Source organism: Camellia sinensis, chromosome 12, assembly GCF_055761805.1.
Source record: "Camellia sinensis isolate YWXY chromosome 12, ASM5576180v1, whole genome shotgun sequence".
NCBI classification, from domain to species: Eukaryota; Viridiplantae; Streptophyta; class Magnoliopsida; order Ericales; family Theaceae; genus Camellia; species Camellia sinensis.
This window is the reverse complement of record NC_138972.1, coordinates 42,578,491-42,606,333: the sequence shown is the minus strand read 5'-3', so window position 1 is coordinate 42,606,333 and position 27,843 is coordinate 42,578,491. Positions and strand designations below refer to the sequence as shown.

The window sequence follows — 27,843 nt, the reverse complement described above, 5'->3', positions numbered from 1 at the left end:
AATTTTTTTTTGGATAAAATCGCGTTTTGTAATCGCGATTTCTTAATCAAAATCGTTTTTCGTAATCACGAATTTAAAATTTACCAACTTTCATGCGAAACGGGAAAAAATTTGTTGAACTTACGATTGTGAACCGCGAGTTAGCTTATTTTGAGAAGGAAAATGTTTGGTAGCTCAAATTTTGTGGCTCAAATGGCTCAAATCTGTCAAAACGACGTCGTTTTACACTCAAAATCTGTCAAAACGACGTCGTTTTGACAGATTTGAGCCATTTGAGCCACAAAAATTTGAGCTACCTATCATTGTCGTTTTGAGAATTCTTTCAAAATTAGGCTTAATTTGGAAATTCCTGTACTATTTTAGCTTATTTATGGAAATGGCCCCACGATCCCTTCAGCGGGTCCCACTTTACATCAGCAAATCGAGTCGTGTGCTGAGCTCCTGAACTTGCGATGCGACTCCATTTTCGCGGCTCGTTTCGTTCCCACTCACTCGCCGGGCACTCTCTCTCCACGACCACGGCATGCCACTAAACTGCGCCTCCTCACCCTGCTTAACGTACGCATCCCTCTCTCACTTCACTGCATTCATGACATAGATTTTGAAATTAGGGTTTCACAATGTCGCTAATCTTAGGAGGTACTATATATGTATATATACTATACTGATATAGATATAATAATATTGAAAAAACTCTGGAGCTGCGTTCTTTCTCTTTTTACTTTATTCTGTTTGGTTGCCAAGAAAACAGAGTGGAAATACCAAGACCTCCCTTCATAACTTTCCTTTTCCACTGCGTTTTCTCAGCAACCAAACAAAGTATAGAAAGGGGCTAAAATCGAAATGGATACATACTTTTGCTGCTTGAAATTTGGAGCAAATAACTTAACCTGTTTAATTGACGTGAATATTTAGTTTTGCAGTGATTCAGAGGAATTTGAAACTTCGTGCCTCTGTTTTTGTCGCGGCTAGATCAATTGGGTCTAAGCGACTCCTTTATTATTCATCATCATCAGAGAAACTAAGTGAATCAATGGATACCAAGCCAAGAATTAGGACACCTGTTGTCAAGGTTAATGTTATTTTATTTTTTTACTTAACAATATTCTTGCAATGTTGTTGTTGTATCTGATTTTTATGGTGTTCTAGGTAATGTGGATAAGTTTTTGATTTGAATATTTATAGGAATGTGTGGCAAAAGCTAGAAAAGTTGAAACTGAAGTTACCGAGGATGATCCAGATACAATTGAAAGAATGACAGTTCAAGAACTCAGATCAAAATTAAGGTAATAGTAATACCGAGACTTCAGATATTTTTGTTACCATGAGTATGTGACTTAGGCTTGGTTTGACATCGTCAAAAAAATTAAAAAGTTACTATCTTATTTAAGTCATATCATCTTATTTAAGTCACATCACCTCTCTACTACATCACTTCAAACCCAACCCATATTTCATAAAAAGTCAAAAAGTATAATTATTTAAGACATCCCAAACAACCCCTTAATGTTTACCTGCTGTTTGGTTGATGAGAAAAAGGTTGCAAAAGAAGTAAATTTAAGTTTTTTTTATCACAAAAGGAATGGGAACACTAACCTTTACTAACCCAGATGGTTGTATGAGCCTTAGTTCAGCGGAGATTCCTTTTGCTTTCTTGTGGTCTTCATTCAAACTTGTGTCTTGTTTCTTTTTTGCTGCGCCTTTTGACATTAGTGATGTTTTGTGATTTCCTGCTGGAATATATTGCAATGAGAAGAATGGATTGGAGAAAGATTCATGTGAGGAAGATTTATAATTTACATAAGAGCAATGTATTTATGGGCATCTGCGGTGTATACAATTATCTCATTTTAGAGAACCACATTTTGAATTAGTTCTACCACATATCTATCTGCTTTGAATGATCTGATATAGCAACCATGTGGTCTGAGATGGAGATAAATAATTAAATATGACTTCTGCAGCCGACATTAAGTAGTTGAGTTTATGGATCATTTAGGTTTTTTTTTTTTTTTTTGATGGGATGGATCATTTAGTTTTGTTGTACCAGGTTTGTTAATATGTGAATCAGTCACCCTTTTATTCTTGAATCCCTAACTTCCTTCTGCAAATGTTCGGTTTCAGGACTGTCCTTAAGTTTAGGAAAAAATAAAGTTAATGCATTGTGCTGCTCAATATGTATACTCTTGCAGTATATCTGATGAGTAGGTGTTATAATTTGCAGGAGTGTTGGGGTCCCCGCAAAAGGTTCTAAACGTGATCTTGTGTCTGCTTTGAAGGGTTTCCTAAATAACAAAGTAGACGGTACACGCTTCTAATTTCAAACTTAATCTGTATTCATTTCAGTATTATCAGGTTTGTTTTGATTGCAGAGAATCTGAGCTTTAAATTAAATTCTCGTTGCTTGTCTTCTTCGCTATGAGATGAAGTATTAAAGTTAATGTTCATTGCATTGGTTTAAGTTTTCCTCTATGTGCAGGTGAGGATTCTCTGGTGGTAGAAGATTGGCAATCCTCTGAAACAAAACCAATTTGTACTGAAAAAAATTCATCAAAAAGGAAGGCTAAGAGTTCGTCTGGCGAAGAGCATGTTGTGGAGGTGAACAGTGTTTTGGAGGTTTCTGAACTTCAATGCACTAAAAGAAGAGTAAAACAGGTCCAAGTGGATGACAGCATTGAAGAAGTCAAAACTACAGTAGTCACAACAAAGCAGAAGCTGTCTATCAAAACTGATGAAGTTTCAGGTGCTTCATTTTTAATTTATTTTTTGGCAAAATGTTGTAAAATTGTTATGCTCATACACATTAATATGGATGATTTTAACTAGGTTGGTGGTATTTTACAATGGCTAATGTTTTCTAGGTAAGAAACCCACACAGTTAAAGAGGAAAGCACCAGCAGAAATTGCTTCTAGGCTTGTGGAAGCTTCTGGTGAGGCTAATCTTTCTGTAAACCAAAATGAACCTTGGACGATTCTTGCCCACAAGAAGCCACAAAAAGGGTGGGTTGCATACAATCCCAAGACTATGAGGACTCCTCCTCTTACTGGTGATACAAAATTTATGAAGTTATTGTCATGGAATGTCAATGGGTTGAGAGCTTTACTGAAGCTGAAGGACTTCTCTGCTCTGCAACTTGCTCAAAGAGAAGATTTTGATGTGTTGTGTTTGCAAGAGACCAAACTACAGGCAAGAAGAAATTTACTTGCTCTGAGCTTGTTCAATTTGCCTTAAGGAAAGTGATAATTTGCCCGAAAAGAGCCATAAGAAGAAAAAATGCTAGAGTTGGATGCCGAAATTGTTTTGATATCATACCAGTAATGTTGAGAATTGTGCATTTGTGATACTTCTGCACATAATTATAGCTCCCTATGATTTACTTGTTATTTAAATCTGCAGTTATTTTTTGCTTTATAATTGAATTTCCTGGCAAACTTCTTTGAGTAGTGGAGTCTTGTTCCTGCGTACTCTACTCTATGTTTCTAATTTGTCATTTTTGAAAAACAAATTTTTTTTCTTCTTCAAGTGAGATGTTAAATTATTGTGTCAGCTATTTTCTTTAATTCTTTTAATCATTTATTTTGTTGTGTACAATGGAGGCCCCATTGGCCTAAACTTAAAGAGAGGGAAATATTAACATGTCTTGCTTGAGAAGGCTTTGAGGATCTCCAATTTGTATTCTTTCTTTGGAAATTAATAGTTTTAAACTTTCAGTTCCTGTTGCTGGACATTCTGCTCCACAAAGCATGCTGAAGTTTGGTCACCATTATGAACCTTAATTCTTTATCCTGTTCTCTAAATTTCTGGAAGTTATTACCTTCCTATTTTGGTATTATCTCTTGTACTCTAGCCATAGATTGCTAGAACTTTTCTTCATCTATGAATTAACAAATGAACAAAAATTAGGAAACTTACTTTGTTAATGCCTTGTCTTGATTTACTGGGGTTGGTGGCACAGATTCTTTTGAACTATTCTCTCCACCCTGGGCCCATGATTGATATAGGTAACATTATCAGAATTGAGTACAACACCCCCGGTATTAATTGCAAAGAAATATATAAATGCTAACTTATGCTATTTCCTGTAAAGTCTATGTGATCAACCATCTTTTCGAGTCATATGTTATTTTGGGGCTCCTGCTTTGGCATGTGCTTAATAATGAGGCCGTAGAAATGTAGTCAAGTAATACTTGCAAAGTAACTTGTCACCAAAACAAAAAACAAAAATTATACTTACAAAATTAAATGCTTCAAATTTATAAAAAATATCTAGGCTAAACATATGATAGATTGAGCCTTCATGATGATGCCAACATGCTCTATTTTCCCAGAAAATGGAGACAACAAAAGAACAAATAGAAATGTATACACCCAAAACTTTTTAGTTAATAGTGAACTTAGACCAAGATTGCAAGTTTCATACACAAAATTCCAGAAATTTTAGAAGCCTAAATGAGCCAAGTGAGCTGACACTTGGAGCTTCATTTCTTGTATTGGAACAATGCCTATTATTAGCAAACATTGATTACACTGATTAAAATAAGATGAGTAAAATGAAAGGGAAAGAATTGAATAAATAACTGAAGTACTGTCTAAGATCTCTATGACTACTGTTGGTAATAGTTTTGTTCTTGTCTTAGGTGGCTTGAAGATTTTACCACAGCAATCTCTAGTTTTCCTTTCTTTCTTTCTTTTTTTCTTCTTAAATGATGAAGATTTGTTTTTTTGGTGCTTTGGAAACTAAAGACAAAACATCAACTAGGATGCTCTTTTGAAACTGACTCCCACCATATTGGCAAGGAGCAAAGTTCTGTAATTCCCCAGAAGATTTCATTAAAAAAGAGGAAGGGAGAGTACAAAGTAAGGTGAGACAACCAACATCCTATGTCTAAGGCAATATAGAAACAATACATACCCAGGGAAAACATCCAAAAACCCTATTAAGTCACCACTTATCCCAAGCTTAAGCTATTAGGAAAATGAGCCCAATGTATATCAAGCTATCCAACAACCCCAACACACCCTTCAAGGAAGAGGAGTAATTGTTAACGCACATAATCATGAACCATGTGCATTGGATTAGTACCAGGATAGTCAAATTGGAGATTTTTGGTTCCTGATACACTGCCTTGTTCAAACCACTACCAGAGTACATTGATAATGAGTTTATTCATTTCATTGTTCTAGTGCATGTTTTTTTTTTTTTTTTTTTTTTTTTAAATTCAACTACAATTTGTGATCTTTTTAAGGATTATTTGGTATATTGTATCATTTCTGCCTATTTAGAGGTGATGTAAAATTCTTGAGGCCCATCAATAACACAAATGAAACATATATTTGGACACTCTATGTTCCTAACTAGACTTTTCCACATGCTTCTAAGGTATTAGGAAGCACTCTGCCCCTTGTATTTCTTCATTCATTGCTTGAGGATTGCCATATGCTTCTTAGTGGTTTGGCTTCCGTTGTAGGTTGTTGTGTTGGTTTCCTTGCTTCTACTTAATAAGTCTTGCTGCTGAGCTCCTCTTTTAAGGCTGAAGTTCTTTTTGAAATTCCATGACTGAGACATATTAGAAACGGTTGGTAAGGTAGAAATGGCAATATCTAACAGATGTAGATTGACTTTGAAGCCTTCTTACATACTTTATGGCCATCTTCACTATTTCTACTTCATTGATGCGGAAAGTTGAAAAGATTTGGAGAAACTTTTTGTGGGGAGGGGAGGGGAAAAATTAAAAGGGTTTAAGTACCAATTGGTGAATTGGTTTGGGAGCTAGTTTACTTACAATTGTCAATAGGAAGTTTGCATATTAGGAGACTTGATGGAGACAATTTGCTTGAAATTTGTCAATAGACAGTCTAGAATTTAGGAGACTTCATTTGTTCAATCAAGCTCTTTGGTGGAAATGGATTTGGAGATTTTCTTATGATAGAACTACAACAATTATAGAGGAATCAAGCTAATGTGTCATATAATGAAAATGTGGGAGAGAGTAATGGAACATCGATTGCGAGATATAATAGAGGTGTCAGTGAATCAATTTGGGTTTATGCCTAGTAGGTCAATAATGGAAGTGATCTATCTTTTGAGGAGAGTAATAGAAAAGTATAGATAAAAGAAAAGAGACATTTTTATGGTTTTTATTGATCTTGAGAAAGCATATGATAGATTGCCTCGGGATATAATTTGGTGGGTGTTAGAGAAGAAAGGGGTAACAAAATATTACATTGATGTGATTAGGGATATGTATGAGGGTGTGGTGACCACTATTAGATTGATTGTTAGAGAGACAAGTGAATTTTCAATTATTGTAGGGTTAATCAACTTTAAGTTCTTATCTTTTTGCTTTAGTTATGGATGAGTTAACGAGAAGTATTCAAGATGATGTGCCATGGTGTATGCTTTTCGTAGATGATATCGTGTTAGTGGATGAGACTAGAGAAGGAGTTAATGCTAAGTTAGAGACTTGGAGAGAAACACTTGGATCTAAAGGATTTAGGATAAGTAGAACTAAGACAGAGTAAATGAAGTGTAATTTTAGTAATAGTAACAATGGAAGCAGAGGAGAAGTGAAGATTGAGAATCAAGAACTATCTAAGAGTGAACATTTTCGTTATTTAGGATCGATTATCACAATGGCTGGGGAGATTGGACTGGATGTGGTCCATAGAATTAAGGCAGTGTGGCTTAAATGGAGGAGTGTGTCTGGAGTACTATGCGATAAATGAGTATCCACTAAACTAAAAAGAAATTCTATAGAACGGCTATTAGACCAGTGATGTTGTATGGGACGGAATGTTAGGCAATTAAGAAACAACATGTAGATAAGATGAGTGTGGCTGAGACGAGGATGCTAAGGTGGATGCGTGACAAGACTAGAAACGACAAACTTAGGAATGAGTATATTCGAGAATGGGTAGGAATACTACTGATAGGAGATAAATTGAGAGAGAATAGAGTGAGATGGTTTGGTCATATACAATAGAGACTAACAAAGGCAGTAGTGAAGAGATGCAATACAGTGACCATAAATGGAAGTGTTAGGAGAAGGGGCAGACTTAGATTGACGTGGGCTAGTGTAGTAAATAGATATATGAATCTCCTTAATTTGACTAACGAAATAGCCTTGGATAGAGTCGAGTGAAGAAGAAGGATTCATCTAGCTGACCCCATTTGATGGGACTTAAGGCTTAATTTGGTTTGGTTTGGAGATAGGTAGTGGAGAAGCATTATATTGATTGTATTGGGGTGATTGGACTACTAATGAGGCTTCTAAGTCCTGTGGGGTTGGTGTACGGGAAGGCTTTAAGAAGGGGAGCAATGCAATTTTTTTTTTTTTTTTGATTGGCAAGTGCAATGAAGTTCTTTATGTGTGTTAAATGGGCTGCAAGGGTTTTTGGCAGGACTTATGATGTGTGGAACCTACTTTGAGTATGACCTTTTTGTCATTCTATGATATTGCATTGATTAATACACTTAGATGGCAGTTTGTCGAAGAGTTGAAGGTATAGTTGGAATGCTGTATTTTAAGGTCATTTCATGATTGGGAGGTTGGCGAAGTTGGGAATTTTTTTTAGGCGATGTAATGGATGGAAGGTGTGGATAAAGGAGATGATTGGATTAGGTGGATTGATTCAAAGTCAGGATGTTTTTAGGCAAAGACATTTAATAAGATTTTGGTGCTGCATGTGTATGGGACGAAATGTTGGGCAATTACGAAACAACATATAGATAAGATGAGTATTGTTGTTGAGACGAGGATACTAAGGTGGATTTGTGGTAAGACTAAAAAAGATAGAGTTAAGAATGAATATATTCGTGAATGGGTAGGAGTAACATCAATAGAAGATAAGTTGAGAGTGAATAGATTGAGATGATTTGGTCATGTACAACGGAGACCAACAGAAGTAATAGTGAGGAGATGTGATATAGTTACGGTAGATGGAAAGGCTAGGGGAAGGGGTAGGCCTAGATTAACATGGGATAATATAGTAAATAGAGATATGAACCTCCTTAATTTGACTAACCAAATAACCTTTGATAGAGTCGAATGGAGAAGAAGGATTCATGTAGTCGATCCCATTTGATGGGACTTAAGGCTTGGTTTGGTTTAGTTTGGTTTATTGTTTTAATTATGAAAAAAAGAGAGAACACCAATACATCGTCAATGCAGTGGAACTTAAGGTCATATTGAGGATGACATGGCTATTTAATGCGTACAATTAGTTTTTCTTATGCTGTCGTAATGCTATAAAAATATATTTGAAATCTAGGTATCCAAGTAATTGGTTTTCGATTTCATACGCAGGAGAAGGATGTTGAGGCAATCAAACAAAGTCTCCTAGATGGCTATGAGAATAGCTTTTGGACATGTAGTGCAACCAAACTTGGATATTCTGGTACCGCAATTATCTCACGGGTATGCTTGTTCTTTTATAGATGATGTAAATTTTTGTTATATTGTACCTTTTGAAAATTAGATTCCAATTTACTTTATTAACTTGTTATAGTATGTAAAATTTTCGTTTCTGCTTGCCCTTTTGTTGTAGTTCACAGTACAGAACCAGATATGCAAGTACCTTGATCCCATAAAACATTGATCAATACCCAAAACTTGCAAATTTGATTTCAAGTAGATTTCCACAATTTACTACCAAAAGTTTATTTTTTCTTGTTTGGAAAAGAATAAAGCTCGAATTGAGCAAAGCTATGGGTCTTAAAACAAGTCCTAGGAAGGGAGAAACAGAGAAATAGAAGAGATTCCAAATCTGAATTTTGTTTGCCAAAACCTCCGAAATCTCTAATAAAGCACATATTTATGCTTTATGCTAACTTGGTGATGCGGAATGGAAAGGAGTTGGATAAAAGAGAAATTAAACATTTTGTTATTTTATTTATTTATGAGGTTTAATTTAATTTAGAGTTTTATTAGGTTAGCGTTTTCTTTTTTGTAACCTTAATTAGGTTTTTCTGCTTTGCCTACATATATGGCTTTATGTACTAGTTTTAGGTTAGTTTTAGAATATTGATAGTTGAGTGTAAGGTTGTGGTTATTTTTATTTTTTATTTTTGGTGAGATTAGGGTTTTGACCCATCGTTCTTATTCTCTCTTCCAATTCTTCTTTAAATTTTGATCTTCTCTAAAGGAACAATTCTCTATTTATTCTGGTTTTGAGATCAATCAAATACTAGGAAGCATGAATATGGATGCAGGATACAAATATGGATACTAATACGATACGATATGAATATGGCGATACAGTAAAACTTAAAAAAGTAGGATACGGGGTACAACGAAGATACGTCTATAAAAATATTTTTTTCGTTTTAGTTATGTAGTATGCATAAAAATAAAACAAAAAACAATAGTACATTTGTATAACATATAGTTCTAAATTCTTTAATGTTAAACATTCATTCAATACATGCCACAATCAAACGCTAAAATACAAAACAAAGATTCCAATTAAGCTAAGCATTTTCAATCTCAATTACTTCAACTTGTTTTCCTTCATTTGTGAGTGTCACAGCTTCTATGTCTAGTTCACCAAAAGAAACTTGCAGTTTCAAGTAAGCCAACAACCTCCAATGAGTCAAATGCATCTCCACCAACGTCCAATAACTTGGTATCTCCTTCCATATATTGTCGACTTCTTTTTGATAGGAGACGAAGATTGTTGTGCATAAACACCAAATCTTCAACATGTTGTGGTGTCATTTTGTTTCTCTTCATGGAGTGAATAAAAGAGTAAGTGTTCCGGTTCTTTTCACAACATGACGAGGAACATGGTTAGCCAAGCAATTTCAATGCTAAAGATTGAAGCATTGGTGCAGGAGACCCGTGTGTAAATCACCAAATTAGTGGATCTAATATTCCTCTATTAGTTTTTGAGTCAAAATGGTGTTCCTCCTCATAGGGATGAAGAAATTTCAAGAATGAAAAACAAGTGCTTCAAGAAATACTTTCCAAATCCAAAGGATAGAATGGTTGTCAATGTGGAAATTGCGTTCCTCATAGGAATGAGGAAATTTCAGGTATGAGAAACAAGTACTTCAAGAATTACTTTCCAAATCTAGAGGAGAGAAGGGTTGTCAATGTGGAAATCGCATTCCTCCTCATAGGGATGAGAAAATTTCAAGTATGAGAAACAAGTGCTTCAAGGAATACTTTCCAAATCCAAAGGCAAGAAGGGTTGTCAATGTGGAATATGCTAAGTTTTCAGGAGGTTTGGACATATTTGGAGATTTTGACTCAAAATCTAATAAAGGAATATTGGATCCACTAATTTTGGTGGTTTACACTCCTACACCTATGCTTCAATCTGTAGCATTGAAATTGCTTGGTCAACCATGTTCCTCATCTTGTTGTAAAAGGAATTGGAGCACTTACTTTTTTAATCACTCCATGAAGGAAAACAAAATGACATAACGTGTTGAAGATTTGGTGTTTGTACACAACAATGTTCATCTCTTATCAAGAAGAACTCAATAGTACATTGAAGGAGATACCAAGTTATGGGACATTGGTTGAGATGGATTTGATTTATTGGAGGTTTTTGGCTTACTTGAAATTGCAAGTCTTTCTCTTTATGGACCATATATAGAAGTTGTGATATTCACAAATGAAGGAGAACAAGTTGAAGTTGTTGACATTGAAGATGCTTAGCTTAATTGGAATCTTTGTTTTGTGTTTAAGCATTTGATTGTGGCATTTACTGAATGAATGTTTAACATTGAGGAATTTAGTATTGGATATTTTTTTAATGTACTATTGTTTTTTATTTTATTTTTATGCATACTGCATAAGTAAAAATAATATATATATGTTTTTTTTTATAGATGTATCTTTGCAGTCCCTAGATCCTACATTTTTATTTTTACCGTATCGCCGTTTTCGTATCTGTATCATATCCTAGGTTCAAGCTCAAGCCAGAACCTCATCCTTAACCATGTAAGATTGCATGGATAGATAAGACATTGTTGCTTGTTTCCGAGCGTTGTCTATACCTATTTAGTTGGGTAGTTATTTAGCCAAAATTATGTGTGATGTCTTACCCATGAATGTAGGTCATGTACTTCTCGGTTATCCTTGGATTTATGATGTAGATGCCCAATACTTTGTTAGGGAGAATACCTAAGTTTTTGAGGATGGTCGCCAGAAAATAAAGTTGTTACCAGTTATGCCTACTGCAAGAGATATAAGAACTAAATGCAAACCTGAACTCCAGAACCTAGTGAATGTGAAGCTTCCTCCCAAAAGGACAATGTTAGGTCTTCCTCTCTTATTCTAGATAATCCACATATTTTCCCTTGGAGCCAAAGTGAGTCAATCTTAGGAAGATATGTGGTCATTTTATCCGCTTATCAATATACTAATCTATTTGCAAGTATCATGACTATTTGAGTGATATCCATGTTGATTATGCTTGTTTTCATCACCCAAAAGTGATCATAAGCCTTGGTCCAAATGTCTTCTCTTTTGGAAACTACTTTGCCACAAACAGCTCTCCCAGATATGGCACTCAACAGTCCGACACTAGAGTCTGCTACTCCTGAGTCAACCAATCCTAAGTCTGTGTGTAATGTAGATGGCTTACTTAATTTTGCTAATCATTCCCTTCCTATGTTCGTTGATTCTAAGTCTTTGCATGATTCTCTTTCTACTATCACTAGTTCTCTTGCGAATCTTGTTGATTATTTTCATAGTCAAGGGATCATTGCTTCTCCTGTGTCTCAAGTTCCTTCTCGATCAACACATTGCACATTGAGATTTCATGGAGATGTTCTAGCCCTTCTTGTGTCTGGACTAATTGCATGTTTGACTGACTTACCATTGAATATTAATATTGGTCTAATTTTCAAACTGGATGATATGTTATCTTATTGGGGCACCTTGGAGCCTCTTGCTATGTTTTTTGATACTTCTATAAGAGCAGTCCATGTTCCACCATTAGCACAAGATCTTATATCCATTCCAGCTCAGCCAATTTGTGGAGATCAGTTTGTTGCTCATCAGTACAACTTAATCATAATGCAGACTTCTTGTAATATTATTTGGCTTGAGGAAGTCCTTCATCACTTGGATGCCATCTGGGCTAGGGGAGTCCTTCGCTAGCATGATCTACAACTTCTGGAGTATCTTTCTTATCATTATTCTCTGGGGATAATTTTTTTTCAGCCAACGAGAAATGATGGGTTAACAGAAACGAGTTGGATAAAAGAGAAATTAAACATTTTATAATTTTATTTATTTGTGAGGTTTAATTTAATTTAGAGTTTTATTTGGTTAGTGTTCTATTTTTGGTAACCTTAATTAGGTTTTTCTGCTTTGCCTATATATATGGCTAAATGTAATAGTTTTAGGTTAGCTTTGGAATATTGATAGTTGAGCATAAGGTTGTGGCTGTTTTTTGTGAGATTAGGGTTTCAACTCTTGTGTTTTTCTCTCTTCTTATTCTTCTTTTAACTTTTAATTTTCTCTTTCAGATCAAGTCTCCATTTATTCTGCTTTTGAGATCAATCGAGTAGTTGAACAGATTTCTTAATAGCCGTTCTACGTCACTTGGCCCCTAAGTTTTTATTAGTTCAGCCAAAAGTTTTGAAATAACTTGGACCCCTAAAACAAAATCCCATGCCTTTGGAAAGTAAATGCATGAAATAAAAGCCATTAACCTCATCCAATTATAAACTTAATTAAAAATTCTTAAAATGACTATGGAATAAAGTCAATTTTTTTAAAAAAAATCATTTTTCCTTTATTTATGTACTATTATTTTCTATTTTCTTATCAATGCAATTGATTTCTACGGAACCAAAACACCATCAATTTTATTTGCATTATCGCCCACATGCTGGCAAAAACTTGACCTCGAGCTTTGTAATTATGGTGCACATATTCCCAATCTTCAAATTTATCTTTAGAGTAGGAGTTATAGCTTGTAATTGATGTTGGAGGCAATAGCAGTAATAGAATGTGTCACTTCACTTGCATTTCTGATTTTTCAAGAACTATGGTGCAGTTTTGCAGCTGGAAAGATCATTAATTTTCCCAAACATAGAAGTCAACTGAGTTTGCATCCAGTGTTTGACTTCCTTATTATGGTGTAATGTAAATCATGCTATTTATACTTGCATTAATAAAAAATGGTGTTCCTTTAACATCGCCTTGTTGCTCAAATGACAAATTCACTATAATCTCATCATATTGTTCTTTTTGGAACTCTAGGAAATCATTAATCACACTTTCAATTTTCAATGTACTGCATCTTCTTACCATAATCTTTTGTATAGTTGCATTGCATTATATTTGGTAGGTCACCATGATCTTGGATGTTTGCTTTGATGGTTTCTTGTTATTTGACAGATAAAGCCACTTTCCATCAGATATGGCCTAGGCATATCAGATCACGATAGTGAAGGACGGCTTGTGACTGTGGAGTTTGACACATATTATTTGATAGGTGCATATGTCCCTAATTCTGGAGATGGTCTAAAACGACTGGTAATTGACCCAATACACCTTTCAATATGTTTCCTGGTTTTCCATTCTTCAGAGTGTGGCGCACACACACACTTGCTTTTTCAGATAATTGAGTTTTGAGAGGAAACATTTTTTATTAAAAAATGAATATTAAACTTTGTTGACGTTTCTCTACCTTTGATACTAGTCATACAGGGTAACAGAATGGGATCCATCTCTCAGCAATTACATGAAAGTAAGCCTAATTTTCTTTGTTGCTTCTCTACTAAACTACATTGTTACACACAAAGCAGCTACATGCATTATATTTCTTTCTTCATGGGTTGCTATTTTTTAGCCCATTGTAGAGAATTTTCTTATTTAACTTCTTGTGCTATATAATCGGAATTATTCATTATTCCAACAATTGGATAGTTTACCCAGTATTTTTCAAGAAAATCATCACTAGAACTAAGTGTTGGCATATTTTGCATGAAAATTGGAAATTAAATACTAGAAATTGATTTCTCCAGTTAACATTTATCAACCACACCTGATGTAATGTTTTTTTTCTTGTGAGTGGTTATGGTTGCATTTTCTTTGACCGTTTCTCCTTTATCATGATTCACAAACTTCACTACAATATGTAAAACAAAAGTTACTGCACATTTTTCTATGACCATGGTTGTATTCTTATGCCTGTTATATGAATGATGCAGGAGTTAGAAAAGTCCAAGCCTGTCATTCTGACTGGTGATCTGAACTGTGCTCATGAGGAGATAGATATTTATGACCCTGCTGTAAGTAATCCAGCTATGACTTGTGAGTTATTAATGTATCATCTTAATGTTTATCTAGCTAATAATCAAACAAAGCGGGAAATAGTGAATTTTTTAATATGTGAAGTAATTTTTTTACTTTCTAGATGCATCTAATTTAGATGTACCCAAAAAGTAAAATATTTGTGAAAAAAATATTTAAAAAATTCAATAAATTTAAATACACAAGAATACGGAAATATATTGAATTTTTGTAATTATTTTTGTAATTCTTTTATTTTTTTTTGTATTTGATGAATTTTTAATTTTTTTTTTATTTATAAATATTATACTTTTTAAGTATATCTAGGTTAGGTGCATCTAAAAAATAAAAAACTTCTTAAAATATTTTAAAAAGTTTACTAAAAATAAATGGAAAATAAAAACTCAAATTTATGAAAAGTGGGGATAACCAAACAATTTCATGTTGTCTGCAAAAAAGAAAAGAAATGTTGAGTTGTGATTGGAATATGATTAACTACATTTATCTTATTCATATTATTAACCTTAAGTCTCTATCTTTTTGCTTCAGTTATGAATGAGTTGCCGAGAAATATTCAGGATGACGTGCTATAGTGTATACTTTTTGTAGATGATATCGTCCTAGACTCCTAGTGGATGAGACTAGAGGAGTTAATACAAAGTTGGAGATTTGGAGAAAAGCTCATGAATCTAAAGGATTTCGGATAAACAGAACTAAGACAGAGTATATGGAGTGTAAATTTAGTAACAGTAACAATGAAAGCAGACGAGAAGTGAAGATTGAGAACCAAAAACTGCCTAAGAGTGAAAATTTTTGTTATTTAAGGTCGATTATCACAACAGTAGGGGAGATTGATGTGGATGTGGCCCATAGGATCATGGTTTTAAAAACCGGACCGGACCGGCCGGTTCGACCGGTTGAACCGGTGACCGGATGGGGTTCCGGTCCGGTCAGCCCCCTTAAACCGGCCAATTGTAAAAACCGGCCTATTTTTTGAAAACCGGTGAACCCACCGGTTAAACCGGTGAACCGGTCGACCCGGTCACGGGTTGACCGAACCGGACCGGGGTTTTTTTTATTTTTTATTTTAATTCTTTGTTTGTTTTTTTTATTTTCTTTCTTTTCTTATTTTATATATATATATATATATATATATATATATATATAAAATATAAGAATATAAGAAAATTTTAATTTGAAACTCTTTTTCAAGGGTCTCCTCTTGTGAGGAATCCCATTAAGAGTTTGATGAAATTATTGTGAAAGTCTTCACCTATTTATAAGAAAAAAACTCTTTCAAAAAACCTCAAGAAATCCATGTGGGATTCAATCAAATGTATTGGAGGGAATATTGAAATTTTGATATCCCTCCAAAATTTTTGCTTTCCTTTCAATCAAATTATTTGAATTAAAATCATATGGAGGGAATATTAAATATTTGATTTCATCTTCCAAAATTGAAATTAATAATATTTTAAAATATATTATTATATTTTTCAGTAAAAAAAATATTAGGACAAATATTTAAGATAATTTAATATTTTTAATATTTTTAATTTATAATTTTATTACTTATATTTTTATTTAAATATAATTTTAATATATTTATTACGTCACGGTTCGATTCCGGTTCAACCCACCGGTTGAACCGGTGACCCGTCCACCCGATACCTTTTCCGGTTCGTTCACCGGTCCGGTTTTTAAAACATTGCATAGGATTAAGACGGGATAGTGTAAGTGGAGAAGCGCATCTGGGATATTGTGCGATAAATGAATACCCACTAGACTAATATGTAAGTTCTATAGAACGGCTATTAGACCAGTGATGTTGTATGGGACGGAGTGTTGGGCAATTAAGAAACAACATGTAGATAAGATAAGTGTGGCTGAGATGAGGATGCTAAGGTGGATGTTTGACAAGACTAGACAAGACAGAATTAGGAATGAGTGTATTCGGGAATGGGTAGGAGTAACACCTATAGAACATAAGTTGAGAGAGAATCGATTGAGATGGTTTGGTCATATTCAACGGAGACCAACAGAGGCAGTAGTTTGGTCATATTCAACGGAGACCAACAGAGGCAGTAGTGAAGATATGCGATATAGTGACGGTAAATGGAAGTGTTAGGGGACTGGGTAGGTCTAGATTAACGTTGACTAATGTTGTAAATAGAGATATAGATCTACTTAATTTGACTAATGAAATGGCCTTTGATAGAGCCGCGTAGAGAAGAAGGATTCATGTAGTCGACCCCATTTGATAGGACTTAAGGCTTGGCTTGGCTTGGCTTGGCTTGGTTTCTTCGTGTAGCTATGCACTAAATGGATCATGCTGTTATTTTCTTATATATATACATATATATATATATTACCAAAGATGTTTAATGAAGCTAAATTTGCATGCTCACGAGACACACATAAATGCATCTCTCATATTGAGAGACAACGACTTCTAGTTGCAATATGCTTTCAATACATCTCTATATACTTTTCACATATTTCAATACACTTTTTACTCATATGCCAACATTATTGACTACATAATGGGCGGTGGTTAGCTTTTCCCATTGTAATACACTCGAGTTGCAATTGCCTTCTTTACATTTAACTAGTAATAAAGTCACATAGGGTCAAACAGCTCTGAGAGTCGACTATACCATCCCATGCAAGTTGCAAGTGGGTTGTGTTCAAGTTTGACCTAGCCATCTCCGCAAGGCAAAGTTTTCTTTGTGGCTTCAATATTTTTTTTGGATTTTAGATCTTTTCCATGAGTAGGTTGTATCTTTTATTTGATCTATTTTGGTTTTACATGATTCAAAAATTTCCTCAATCGTTCTTATGCACTCAATCTTATGTTAGGGCGTTAATGTTAAGTTCCCAATTTTCTTAAAAGCCTAAGCTCTTAGGAAATGAGTCCAACAATGTATATCGAGATATCTAATACTCTCCTTCACGAGCAATTTTGTCTTGCAATTAGTTGCACGAAGCGAAAGCGGGAGTGTGGAATCGTGACCCCTAAGAGAGTCGTAGGTTGGGAGCGTTTTTATATATTATATAAAAAATATGTATATATTTTAAATAATATATATAAATATATTGTGAGATATAATTTTTTTTTCTCCAATTAATATTTGAAATATATTATAACTATCATAAATTCTTATAAATTGTTTTTATTTTTTGTTTTTAGATTTTATTTAGAATTAAAATCTATTTATTTTTTAGATATATTTTTTGTATTTGAATTTGTAGAGCAAACAACCTAAAAGCCCATTTTTTTCGATGATTATACAAACCATCTAGTAGCCCAAACACTAAATAAAACAGCCCACAAATCCAAATAATGTTTGTCTGGGTCTAATAAAAAATCCCAAGCTCAAATTATTTAAAAATCCCAATCCCAATCCCAAGCCCATTAGGGTTTAGCATACAAATCAAGTCAGTCAAACTCTCTCTTCTCTTCTCTCCTATTGACTGCAACACAAAACAATGATGGAGACTCGCTCTCTTCTCTTCTTTTTTCTCACAAACGCACATCACAATCGAAAGAGAGAGAGAAGGAGATCGAGACAGAGAGATCGAGAGAGAAGGAAATCAAAACAGAGAAAGAGATAAGGAGATTGAAACAGAGAAGGAGATCGAGATAGAGATTGCGAGAGCGAAGAAGATCAAGAGATAGAGAGATCGAAAGCTCGAGATCACGTTTCTATAGCATTAGAAGCACGATTCTTATGTGATTCTTCCTCAGAAGTGCAAAATCGCGCTTTTTCCTCAGAAACGTGAGTCCCTTCCACAATTCTTGCTACTAAGGTCTTGCACATGGGGAGACAAACAGAGAACCAAACAGAAGGAGAAGCAAACAACCAAATAGAAAGGAAGAAACCAAACGGGGACATAAACGGAGAGACTTGAACCCAAGACCTCTCTAAACCAAAGCTTTGATACCATGTTAAGTTACCAATTTTCTCAAAAGCCCAAGCTTTTAGGAAGTAGGCCAACAATGTATATCAAGTTATCTAACAAATTTTGTGTGTTTCATGGCGAAGAGCTTCGTGGAGCATGCCACTTTTAGCAAATACAGAATAGAGTGTTTAGCCAAAATTTTCCTCAATCCTTCTCATGCAGTCAATCCTATGCTGGGGTGTTAAAAGAGTGTGTTTCATGGAAAAAGAGCTCTTTGGACAATGCCACTCTTAGCAATATATAGAAAGAGTGTTTAGCTATTGACAATTAAGAATTTGATATATTATTGATTGATATTTTGATATTTTACAATGATTCCTATATATAGAAGAGAAGATGTGGGAAGAGAATAGGTGAGTGTGTAGTAGGTATGGAGTAGGTGAGGAGTAGGTGGAGAGTAGGTGAAGTAGGTGAGTGTGTAGTAGGTGGTAGTGGTAGGTGTGTAGTAGGTGAATTTTAACAGCCCCCCGCAAACTCAAGGGGGATAGGAACTAACCAACTTGAGTTTGGAGAGAGTAACAGAACAAGAAAATACAAAAAAAAAATAAAAGAGGATAGGAGACACTGTATGGTCGTTTCAGACCATTGGTGAAGACACTGGATGGTGGGTCATAACGTTGTAGAGGACACTGTATGGGGGTGTCATAACGTTGTAGAGGACACTGTATGGTGGTGTCATAACGGTGTAGAAGACAGTTTATGGGGTCATGTCGGACCGTTGTAGCAGACAATGTTGTGACAGTTGTTGTGACAGTTTACGGAGTCTTGCTGGACCCTTGTAGAAACTAACCGGAATCAATGTCGGGACAGTTTACAGAGTCTTGTCGGACCCATGAAGGAGCTAACCGGAATCAATGTCGGGACAGTTTACAGAGTCTTGTCGGACCCCTAAAAAGTCGCACCCTCAAAAGGTGTGCCCAATCTTTCAAAAGGCGTGCCCAATCCATAAAAAGGCGTGCCCAATCTATAAAAAGGCGTGCCATCAAAAGACGTGCCATCAAAAGGCGCGCCCATGTTGTCGTTGAGCGCTGAGCGGCGCATGATGCGCGTGTTTGCCTCTTCGTCAGGGTCTTTATAAACTGAGGCGGAGGCTGTGCTTGAGGCAGAAGCGAAGACAAAAAAACCTGGGAAAAAAACTTCTGAAAAACTCTTCATTTTCTGAGAGAGATATTCGTTTTCTGAGAGATTGCCTCTAAGAGCTGCAAATCTTGAAACACTCTGTAACCAACCCTTCTCTGACACACTCAGCAACCCAAAAACATGGCCTCTTCTTCCCGTTCAGCTACCCAGAATATGGTCTCTTCGTCCCGTGGTCTGCTCACTCTCTTTCCCGACCTCAACGAGTCAACAAGAGAGATAACTGGTGCGGTGGCCAGTGAACCTCAACCAAGCGCCTCTGGTTTTGCTCCGTTGAACTTTCCGATGCGGTCGGTGGAGCAAAAAATGGCGGTGCAAACTGATATTGAGGCCAATCAGTATACTTTGAAGTCATGTGTGGAAACCATGACGGCGGTCACAAACTTGTCGCACCGGCTGCAGAGTAGGACAAATGAGGTGCAGCAGTTAAACGCCCAACTGGCTCTGCTCCAGCGCATGTATAAGGATGCGCGAGCAGAGATAAGTGTGCTAAAGGCGGAAAACAAGGAGCTGAAGCGGAAGGCCACCGTGATGTTCCGATTTTGAGATCCGGCATATGCTGCAGTGGAGGAGCAGCGGGGAGTGAACGTGCTCGGTGGCGTGGGAAACACAGAGGCAACACCGTCAAGGGCCGCGCAGGACGGAGGCAAGAAGAAGAGACCGGCGGCAGAGTAGAGAAGAAAAATCCCGCCTGTGGATGAGGTTGTTTGTGTATTTTTTTTTTTTGGTGGAAAATGGCGATCGGGGTGAGCCCCGACATGAATAAAATGAGTTTGGTGTGCAGTGCCTCTTTTTTTTTTTTTTTTTTTGTGGAATGAAAATAAAAGAAAATGGATAAAAATCAGAAGTGGTTGGAATGTACAAATATATAGATATAGATAGAAAATAAAAGATAGTTGATGAGAAGGATGGAACCCGGAGTAATAATAATAATAATAAGAATAATAATAATAAAATGGATATCATGGAGGGATGATGCTCACCAACGGAGAGAAATAATAATGAAATTTGTTTTTTTTTTTATTTTTTTATTTTTTTATAATAATAAAAAAAAAATAATAATAAATAAATAAAAAAAATAAAATAAAAGAAAGAAAGTGGAGCAACGTGGGTTGATTAAAAAAAGGATTGTGGATTTGAAAGTGGAAAGATGAGAGAGAGAGAGTGGGGTACATGGGTATGTGATAAAATAAAATATAAATCAGTGGGTTGGTTTAAAAGGAATAAAAAAAAGAAAAGGAAAATGTTTATGTATAATATATATAAAACTCACATGGTTTTGACTTCAATTGACAGCCTGCCCACCATTACAACAAACCAAGCTGACAAAATCCTTAGAAAATCCCGCAGCACGTGATGGACCACAGCCATACCTGCACTAGCCAGCTACCACACATGCCCATAAGCTACTGTCTGCAATTGTAGCTGGAACATCACCCCAAGAAAGCAGAAGGTGGAGGGCAAATATTTAGCCCAAAGCATTCCAAAAAGCACACAGCATCTCTCTCTCTCTCTCTCCACTACTTTCTCTCTCTGAATTCCCCTATTTTTCATTGTTGTATGATCTGGGTTCTACAGTCTTCTAGTTTCACTGATCGGAGCAATACCATGGAAGGGCCGAAAAGAAATTACAAGCCTCATCCCCACTGAAAAAATTGTGCTCCTCTATCTTCACAAACTGTGGCTGATACGCCTTCTGTGCATCCAACAGAATCGCTTTCGAGTCCGAAAATGGATAGCAATTCACACCCGAACTTCAGCATCGCCGCCGCCGCCGCCGACGAGGAGCTCGGAGACACCATGAACTGGTGGTGGTGGTGGTGGTGGTGTATAAGATTGACAAGGTGTTGGAACCCAGTGAGTTGTTTAAGGCAGCGGCGCCGGGGCCGGATGCTCCAGCGGACACAGCGGCGGACCAAACCGCCAGTGATAGTGGGCGTGGGAGTGAAGGTATGTGTAGAAAATTCTAGCGGACTAGGTTGAGGTCCGGCGGGCGGCTAAGGTGAGGTTGCCGCCCGCCGAGGAAGCGAAAATACTATGTTCTAAACCTGCTCTGATACCATGTAAGAATTTGATATATTATTGATTGATATTTTGATATTTTACAATGATTCCTATATATAGAAGAGAGGATGTGGGAAGAGAATAGGTGAGTGTGTAGTAGGTATGGAGTAGGTGAGGAGTAGGTGGAGAGTAGGTGAAGTAGGTGAGTGTGTAGTAGGTGGTAGTGGTAGGTGTGTAGTAGGTGAATTTTAACAGTGGTAACTGTGTATAGGTTTGGTTTGATAAAATCATGTTTTGAATTTTTTCTTAGCAAAGGCAAATAGATGTTATTGAAAGGAGAGAATTTGGCTCAGAGGCCCAGAAATCTGAGTTTGCTGCAAGCACATGAAGTGACAAGGAAATTTTACTTCCAAATCATAAGGGACTGTACATTAAGGGCAAATTTGGGTGAACTCAAGGGCCTTGCCATTAAGTAACCGAAGAATGTTTAAAGAACAAGCATCGAAGTCCTAATTGCAAAATAGAAAAGATTGCAACAGTATTTGAAGTGCCCTTGGCTTCAGTCTTGTGGTGGACAGTTAGAGTTGTCTATGTAGTTTAGTTAATCAACCGCTGTGATATGGAATATTTCCAGATCAGTTTTTTTTTTTTTATTCCTTTCTTTTTTTCAATTTTTTTTTTCTTTCCAAACTTGAATATGTACTTGAAATTTGATAGTTATTTCTCTTGGTTATTTTTCATTGTCATAGTCTAATTGCTTTTTATTATGTAGGGAAACAAAAGAAGTGCTGGTTTTACAAATGAAGAAAGACAATCATTCAAGGAAAATTTCTTATCTAAAGGTTTTGTGGATACCTTTAGAGAGCAGCATCCTGGTGTTGTTGGCTATACATACTGGGGTTACAGGCATGGTGGACGCAAAAACAATAGAGGTATTTTTCAAACTGCACTCCTTGAAATGACATTTTCTGTTTTGGATGAGTATGCATTGATATATATATATATATATATTGTTGTGACAATTTGTATTTTTCTATCTGTGAGTACTTTTTGTAGATGTCATTGTACACTTGCAATATTAGTAAGCCTTGGTCATGTGCCTAACTCTGAATACGAAGCTATTTGTTTGAAATGTAATATATCTGAGTGGGGAAGATGTTATATCTGCAAGGGCATATCTTTTCTTATGATGTCAAAGGGATTCCCTTTAGAAATCCACTACTTGTCCTTTGGAGTGCACTTGAATCATAACTGGATAACTGTGCTCTAAGAGATCTTATAGAGATGGCTCACATGGAGAAATTCCTTTGCTTTCGCCATGGGGATAAGGTGATTTATGTATGTTGAATTATTGGTGGCCCTCTAAATTGAGGAGCACAAAATCTTGTAACTCTCTAATATCTTTATGGAATGCAACTAAGAATGATAAAGTGGGACTTTATTGGGTTGGAGGGGATTGTGGGTACGGTCAGTGGTGGAGCCAGGACTCCATGATTGGGGAGACCAAAGTGATAGAGCCAAATCAAGAAATGGATTTCATTAGAGAGAGAAAATATCTAAACAGAGATACAAGAGCTTGAAAATATAATCTCAAAATATGATAAATTGAATACTAAAAGGACCTTTTTTACACCAGAAATTTATTGAGCAAGTTCAAGCGATTAAATCAGGACAGGTTAAAAAAGCTTAAATAATTATTAAAATCAATAATTACTGGTAGAGATGAATTAATTAATAATGAGAACACTGTAAATGTGTTCCAAGATCTTGAACTTCAATGACTCACCACTAAAAATGCAAATTAAAAGCTGTATCACATAATTCACCTAGTACATAAGTGATAATGAATGACATATTGCATGATGTCCACAGATTTTTTAAGTTGTCTTATACTAATGAGACAGAAATAGTTAAATGAAGGGAAAAATTATAATACTCACTCTTAAAGATGCATATCTTACCTACATAACTACATCACAATTATTTGTGAAAAAACTATAATGGTTCATAAACTTTTCTCACCACAATAGTTTGTAACATTTTAATGTTTATAACACAACCACAATGGTTCGTAACTAAGTCTTTTCTTATGGTGTGTCCCTTCATAACATAACTACTATGATTCATTACAAACACCACAAACAATAAGAACCCTTCTTATGGTAAGGGAGTGTGTAGCATAGGTTTTCCTTAAGTAAAAAAGGAAATGACTAAAGAGAGAAAAAAAAAAGGGAGACAAATCAGAGTAAAAAGAAGAAAAGAGTTGTCTGTCAACTGCATGAGGAAAGATGAAAAGAAAAATAATGAGTTATTTTAGGGGGGAAAAAAAAACACTTTTGAATGGACTTTTTGTGTATTTAAACATAGAAGAAATGTGTGTGTGTGGCGGGGAAGAGAGGGGGGGGGGGGGGGGTGTTTATATACCTAAAACATGGATCCCCTCCTCTTGGCCCCAGAGTATGATGGGATTGAGTGATGAGATTACTAGTATAGTATGATGGTATTAGGCTGAAAATGTGAGATAAATTGCGTTTTTGTTTGTGCACTAATGTGGTGGTATTAGTTGGTTGGGATTAAATTTAAGAAATAATTAAAAGCCCTCATTATATAAAAGGTGGTTTGTTGATTTTGTAAAGTGGGGGACAAAATAGTATTTTCACCTCTAATCCCAAACCCTCCATGAGAATGTTAGTCCCATCATGTGGAGGGATTCATAGTCCCATCCCATGCTATTTTTGCCAACCAAATGTTATTTATGTGGGATCCACTGGATTACTAATCCAATCCCCTCACTCATCTATGGAGCTAAACAAACACGGCCATTTTCTCGTGTTGTGGTTCTTGGAGATTTTTCCCATATCCCTTTTTTAAGGGATTTTTTGTGTTTGAATTTGAATGTTAGTTGTTGTGATCTTAGGTTGCTAATTTAGATGTGAATCCCATGGAAAGGGAAGAAATCTGATTTGAAACTTCTATTTTTGGGCCTTCATAGTCATGCAGTTGGCTTTTCTTATCAGGTTATATATCCTTTTTCATCAGTTTTTCCTTTCCTTTTGAAGGGTCTCATTCTTAAGTTTAATCTGAAACCAAAAAATGGGCCGGGCACAATATTCCTTTCCTATAGCTTGAGTTTCATTTTCAGTTTTAACATATAACATCCTTTAGTTTAAGATGAATTTCAATATTGTCCTTCCGTCTATAGATCCACTAGGAATCCTGATGGGAAATGTGCATGTCATGTGTGCTTTAGGAGGGAAAATTTGTCATTTTTACTAATATGAAGAACTGCTTTCCTATTTCCCACTTCTCCATTCGATAACAACCTAATGGAACCCCGTAACTAGTGAAAGGTAAGCAGTTGGGGATCCAAACAATGTTGGGCTTCTCTTGAGATTAAGATGAGGCAGCAAGCAATTTTGCCCTCTTGCCCGCTGAAGGCATCTAAGAAACACAGATAAAGCATTAGGTATAAAGCAGGGGAGAGAGATGCACTTTCAATAGCAACGCTTGCAACTTGAGAACCACCGTCACTAGCAGTATCACCGACATGAATTCCATGATCTTGCACAAAGTCCAAAATTGCAGCACTTGAGCAAGAATGACATATCACTCTTTAGGCTCCTTATTACCAGGTCCTGAAATCTCTTCGTTGAAAGCACCATTCCCTGATATAAAGAATTACATAAAATTGAATGAAACTAAAGGGATTGCCATATTAAAATTGAGAAATTGGCCTTCCACATTATAGTACCATAAATGTCACTGGTCAGCAATGATACATAGCTTTATGCAGCTTGAGCCTGCTCACTCTGGAACAATCCCCACAAATGTCCTGCGATTTCAAATAGCAAGGGAGGGTAAGCTCTCTCCAATGTGCACAAGCACTCACATGCCACTGCACTGGTTTGCCAGTCATACTTGTGGTTATAGTGAAGCAATTCACCATCAATTCTGAGGGTAATGGAAACAGAGATAATGGAGATCATCACATGCTCTTTCAGACAATATGTCATGGAGACCCTGTCAATCAAAGCTTGGGTTAGGCATGAAGGGTTTTGATGATGTCTGTCAGGATTCATTTGGTGGCTTCAAGTTAAAACTCATGATGACTGTGACTGAGAGTGCATTGGTGAATAAACCTTCAAGGGATGGGGTGGAGAGAGATGCTTCTTACAGAAGCACGGACACGCTGACACGACAAGTTTCAAAAAAAGGACACAACACGTAAGGGACATGCACAAAACATATAAATTTATATATATGAACATATCATTTAAAGATAATAAAAAAATACAATATAATTCTAATTCTTATTTGCATTGTTTTTTCTTTTAGCATTGTATTCTAAGGTTTTTTTTTTTTTTTTTAATTTCATATATGTCTAAGCAATGGACACCCGTGTCCTCCAGGTATCGTCCGAGTCTAAAAAAATTATTAAAAAATAGGACCACTATGGACGAGTGTTGAACACGTGCTGGGAAATGTCCGACAAGTGTTGGTATTTGACACGGACACGTCATCTTCTTTGAAGTGTCTATGCTTCATAGCACGTGCAAGGGTCAGTTAAAGGAATCAATGAAAAATTTTGTGTGATAATACATATGTATTAAATTTTTCTCAAAGTTGATTGGGTTAGTTGATCCCACCGACCACCATGTAGCTTTACCCTTGGTGATGTGGATGTGGTCATTTTCTGTCAAGATTCCTAATGGATCCAAAGGGAGAACACATTGAAACTTGCCTCGTACTATATAGGATTTTATATATTGAAATTGGCAATGTGGAAACCAAAGTAAAATCTCGCTCAAACTATAGTGACTATCAATGTAATTTACCATATTATATGGCATTGCCTTGCATCACTGTTTGGGCAAGTTAGTATGATTTTTCATTGAGTTAGCATTCATAGTGGATTGGTCTTTTGTGGTTTTAAATTTTAACCGGTCTTTTTTGTAATATGTAGCTTCTTTTTTTTCTTTCCTAGAGTGTGTGTGTGTGTGTGTGTGTGTGTTTGTAAGAAGTCTTTACGTGAACAAACTTGTTAGATTATGCCTCGTTTGGGAAGGCTCTATTTTAGCCAAAAAGCCAAAAAGTTACTAAATTAGCCAATTAGCCAATTAGTCATACCAAAAAGTCAACAATTACGGCTTCTCTCTACTTTTTGCACAGCTTTTCGTAATTAGTCAAAAAGTCATCCCAAACATACAAGTTTTTTTTACCTACCTTTTTAGCCAATTAGCCAAAAAGTTACTAAATTAGCCTGTTCCCATATGAAGCAATAAACTTTCATTTATTAGTTTGATTATTTTGGCTATGGCTCTTGTGCCTTCAAAATGATTCAAGATACAAAATAAAATGATCTCATTTCAATGTGAAATCCAAACACCTCTGTAGTAAAGTTTTTCCTTTGAAATCCAAACACCTCGCATTGGAGTATAGTTGGTGCCAATGTGACATATTTTCTCTATGTTTTCTTATATTTGTATGTTAAACATGAAACAGGATGGCGGCTTGACTACTTCCTTGTCTCAAGATCCATAGCAGACAATGTTCATGACTCTTACATTCTTCCAGATGTTACTGGCAGTGATCATAGTCCTATTGGCCTTGTTCTCAAGATCTAACTTTTGCAACATTATTAGAGTTATCCTCTTGAGGAAGGAAATTTTTTTGATGGAGGTGGAGGGAGAATCCTAATGAAGTTCATTTGCAGGTGTTGATCGAGTTACCAGGCACATACTAGCAGAATTCTGATTTAGTTAGCTGTGTTGGTGTTAGTTTTTGCCGAAGTAATATCATCAGAAGACGAGGACCTTGCAATTGGAAATCTAGGTGCCGGCAGAAATTATGATGATGCATTTTGAAATTCAGAATTGCGTTAGAATGTTGCATAGTGGGTTTATTCTGATCTTGATGATGCACTGTTGCTACTACTTATGAACAGGCTAATCGCATTTTGGACACTTAACGTTTTTTGCAGAAAGCTCCTGTGTGGTATCATCCTACACTGTAAGTCCTGTACAAACTGTTTTGATCTCCCAGGAATTCACTCTATTTTGGGCTGTAATGGTATTGATGCATGCATGAAGCATTTAGTGAATAGATTTTCTATGTTGTGAACGCATTTTGTTTGGTTATCGGGAGACTGACATTTTGGACCTAACATTAATGCCCTTTTGTTAGCAGAGACTGCTTCAACTCAAGAGGGCTTGATAGGTAACACAAAACTACTATTGACCCATTTTTGTACAAAAAATTTGTCACTACACTAGGAAGAAGATGGAACAAACAATTGATCTTTGGCTTTTGTGGTTGAGGCTTAATGCGTGGAAAGTGTTTGGAAATATGTAAAAATATGCAAAAAAATATCTTGGTATTTACCAAATTTTAGCATTTCCTTCACCGTAACGATAATCTATTGGCCAGTAATCTATTGGGCAATCATTGGTATGATTTTTTAGTTTTTGAATTTGTTTTATG

General features: G+C 35.9%; 1 protein-coding gene across 3 annotated transcripts; it reads left to right on the top strand.

Moving 5' to 3' along the window:
- Positions 1-386: 386 nt before the first annotated feature.
- Positions 387-27,500, top strand: ARP (apurinic endonuclease-redox protein). 3 transcript variants are annotated; one of them, XM_082898428.1, is made up of 12 exons: positions 387-558; positions 924-1,072; positions 1,186-1,286; positions 2,225-2,304; positions 2,480-2,743; positions 2,862-3,187; positions 8,308-8,418; positions 13,363-13,500; positions 13,667-13,714; positions 14,178-14,258; positions 22,136-22,295; positions 26,866-27,500. In XM_082898428.1, exons 2-12 carry the CDS (start codon positions 1,034-1,036, stop codon positions 26,985-26,987), a joined length of 1,470 nt encoding a protein of 489 aa, XP_082754554.1. In that variant the 5' UTR covers positions 387-558; positions 924-1,033; the 3' UTR covers positions 26,988-27,500. The 3 variants fall into 3 exon arrangements, with proteins under 3 accessions (XP_082754554.1, XP_082754551.1, XP_082754553.1); XM_082898425.1 differs by having other exon boundaries at positions 401-558; positions 916-1,072; XM_082898427.1 differs by having other exon boundaries at positions 450-639.
- Positions 27,501-27,843: the final 343 nt, after the last annotated feature.

Excerpts from the sequence above, each read along its gene's own strand:
- ARP (XM_082898425.1), top strand. The coding sequence starts at position 524 with ATGCCACTAAACTGCGCCTCCTCACCCTGCTTAAC. Across the intron at positions 2,305-2,479 it reads CCTAAATAACAAAGTAGACG|GTGAGGATTCTCTGGTGGTA; the intron begins GTACACGCTTCT and ends CTCTATGTGCAG. Across the intron at positions 14,259-22,135 it reads TAGATATTTATGACCCTGCT|GGAAACAAAAGAAGTGCTGG; the intron begins GTAAGTAATCCA and ends TTTATTATGTAG.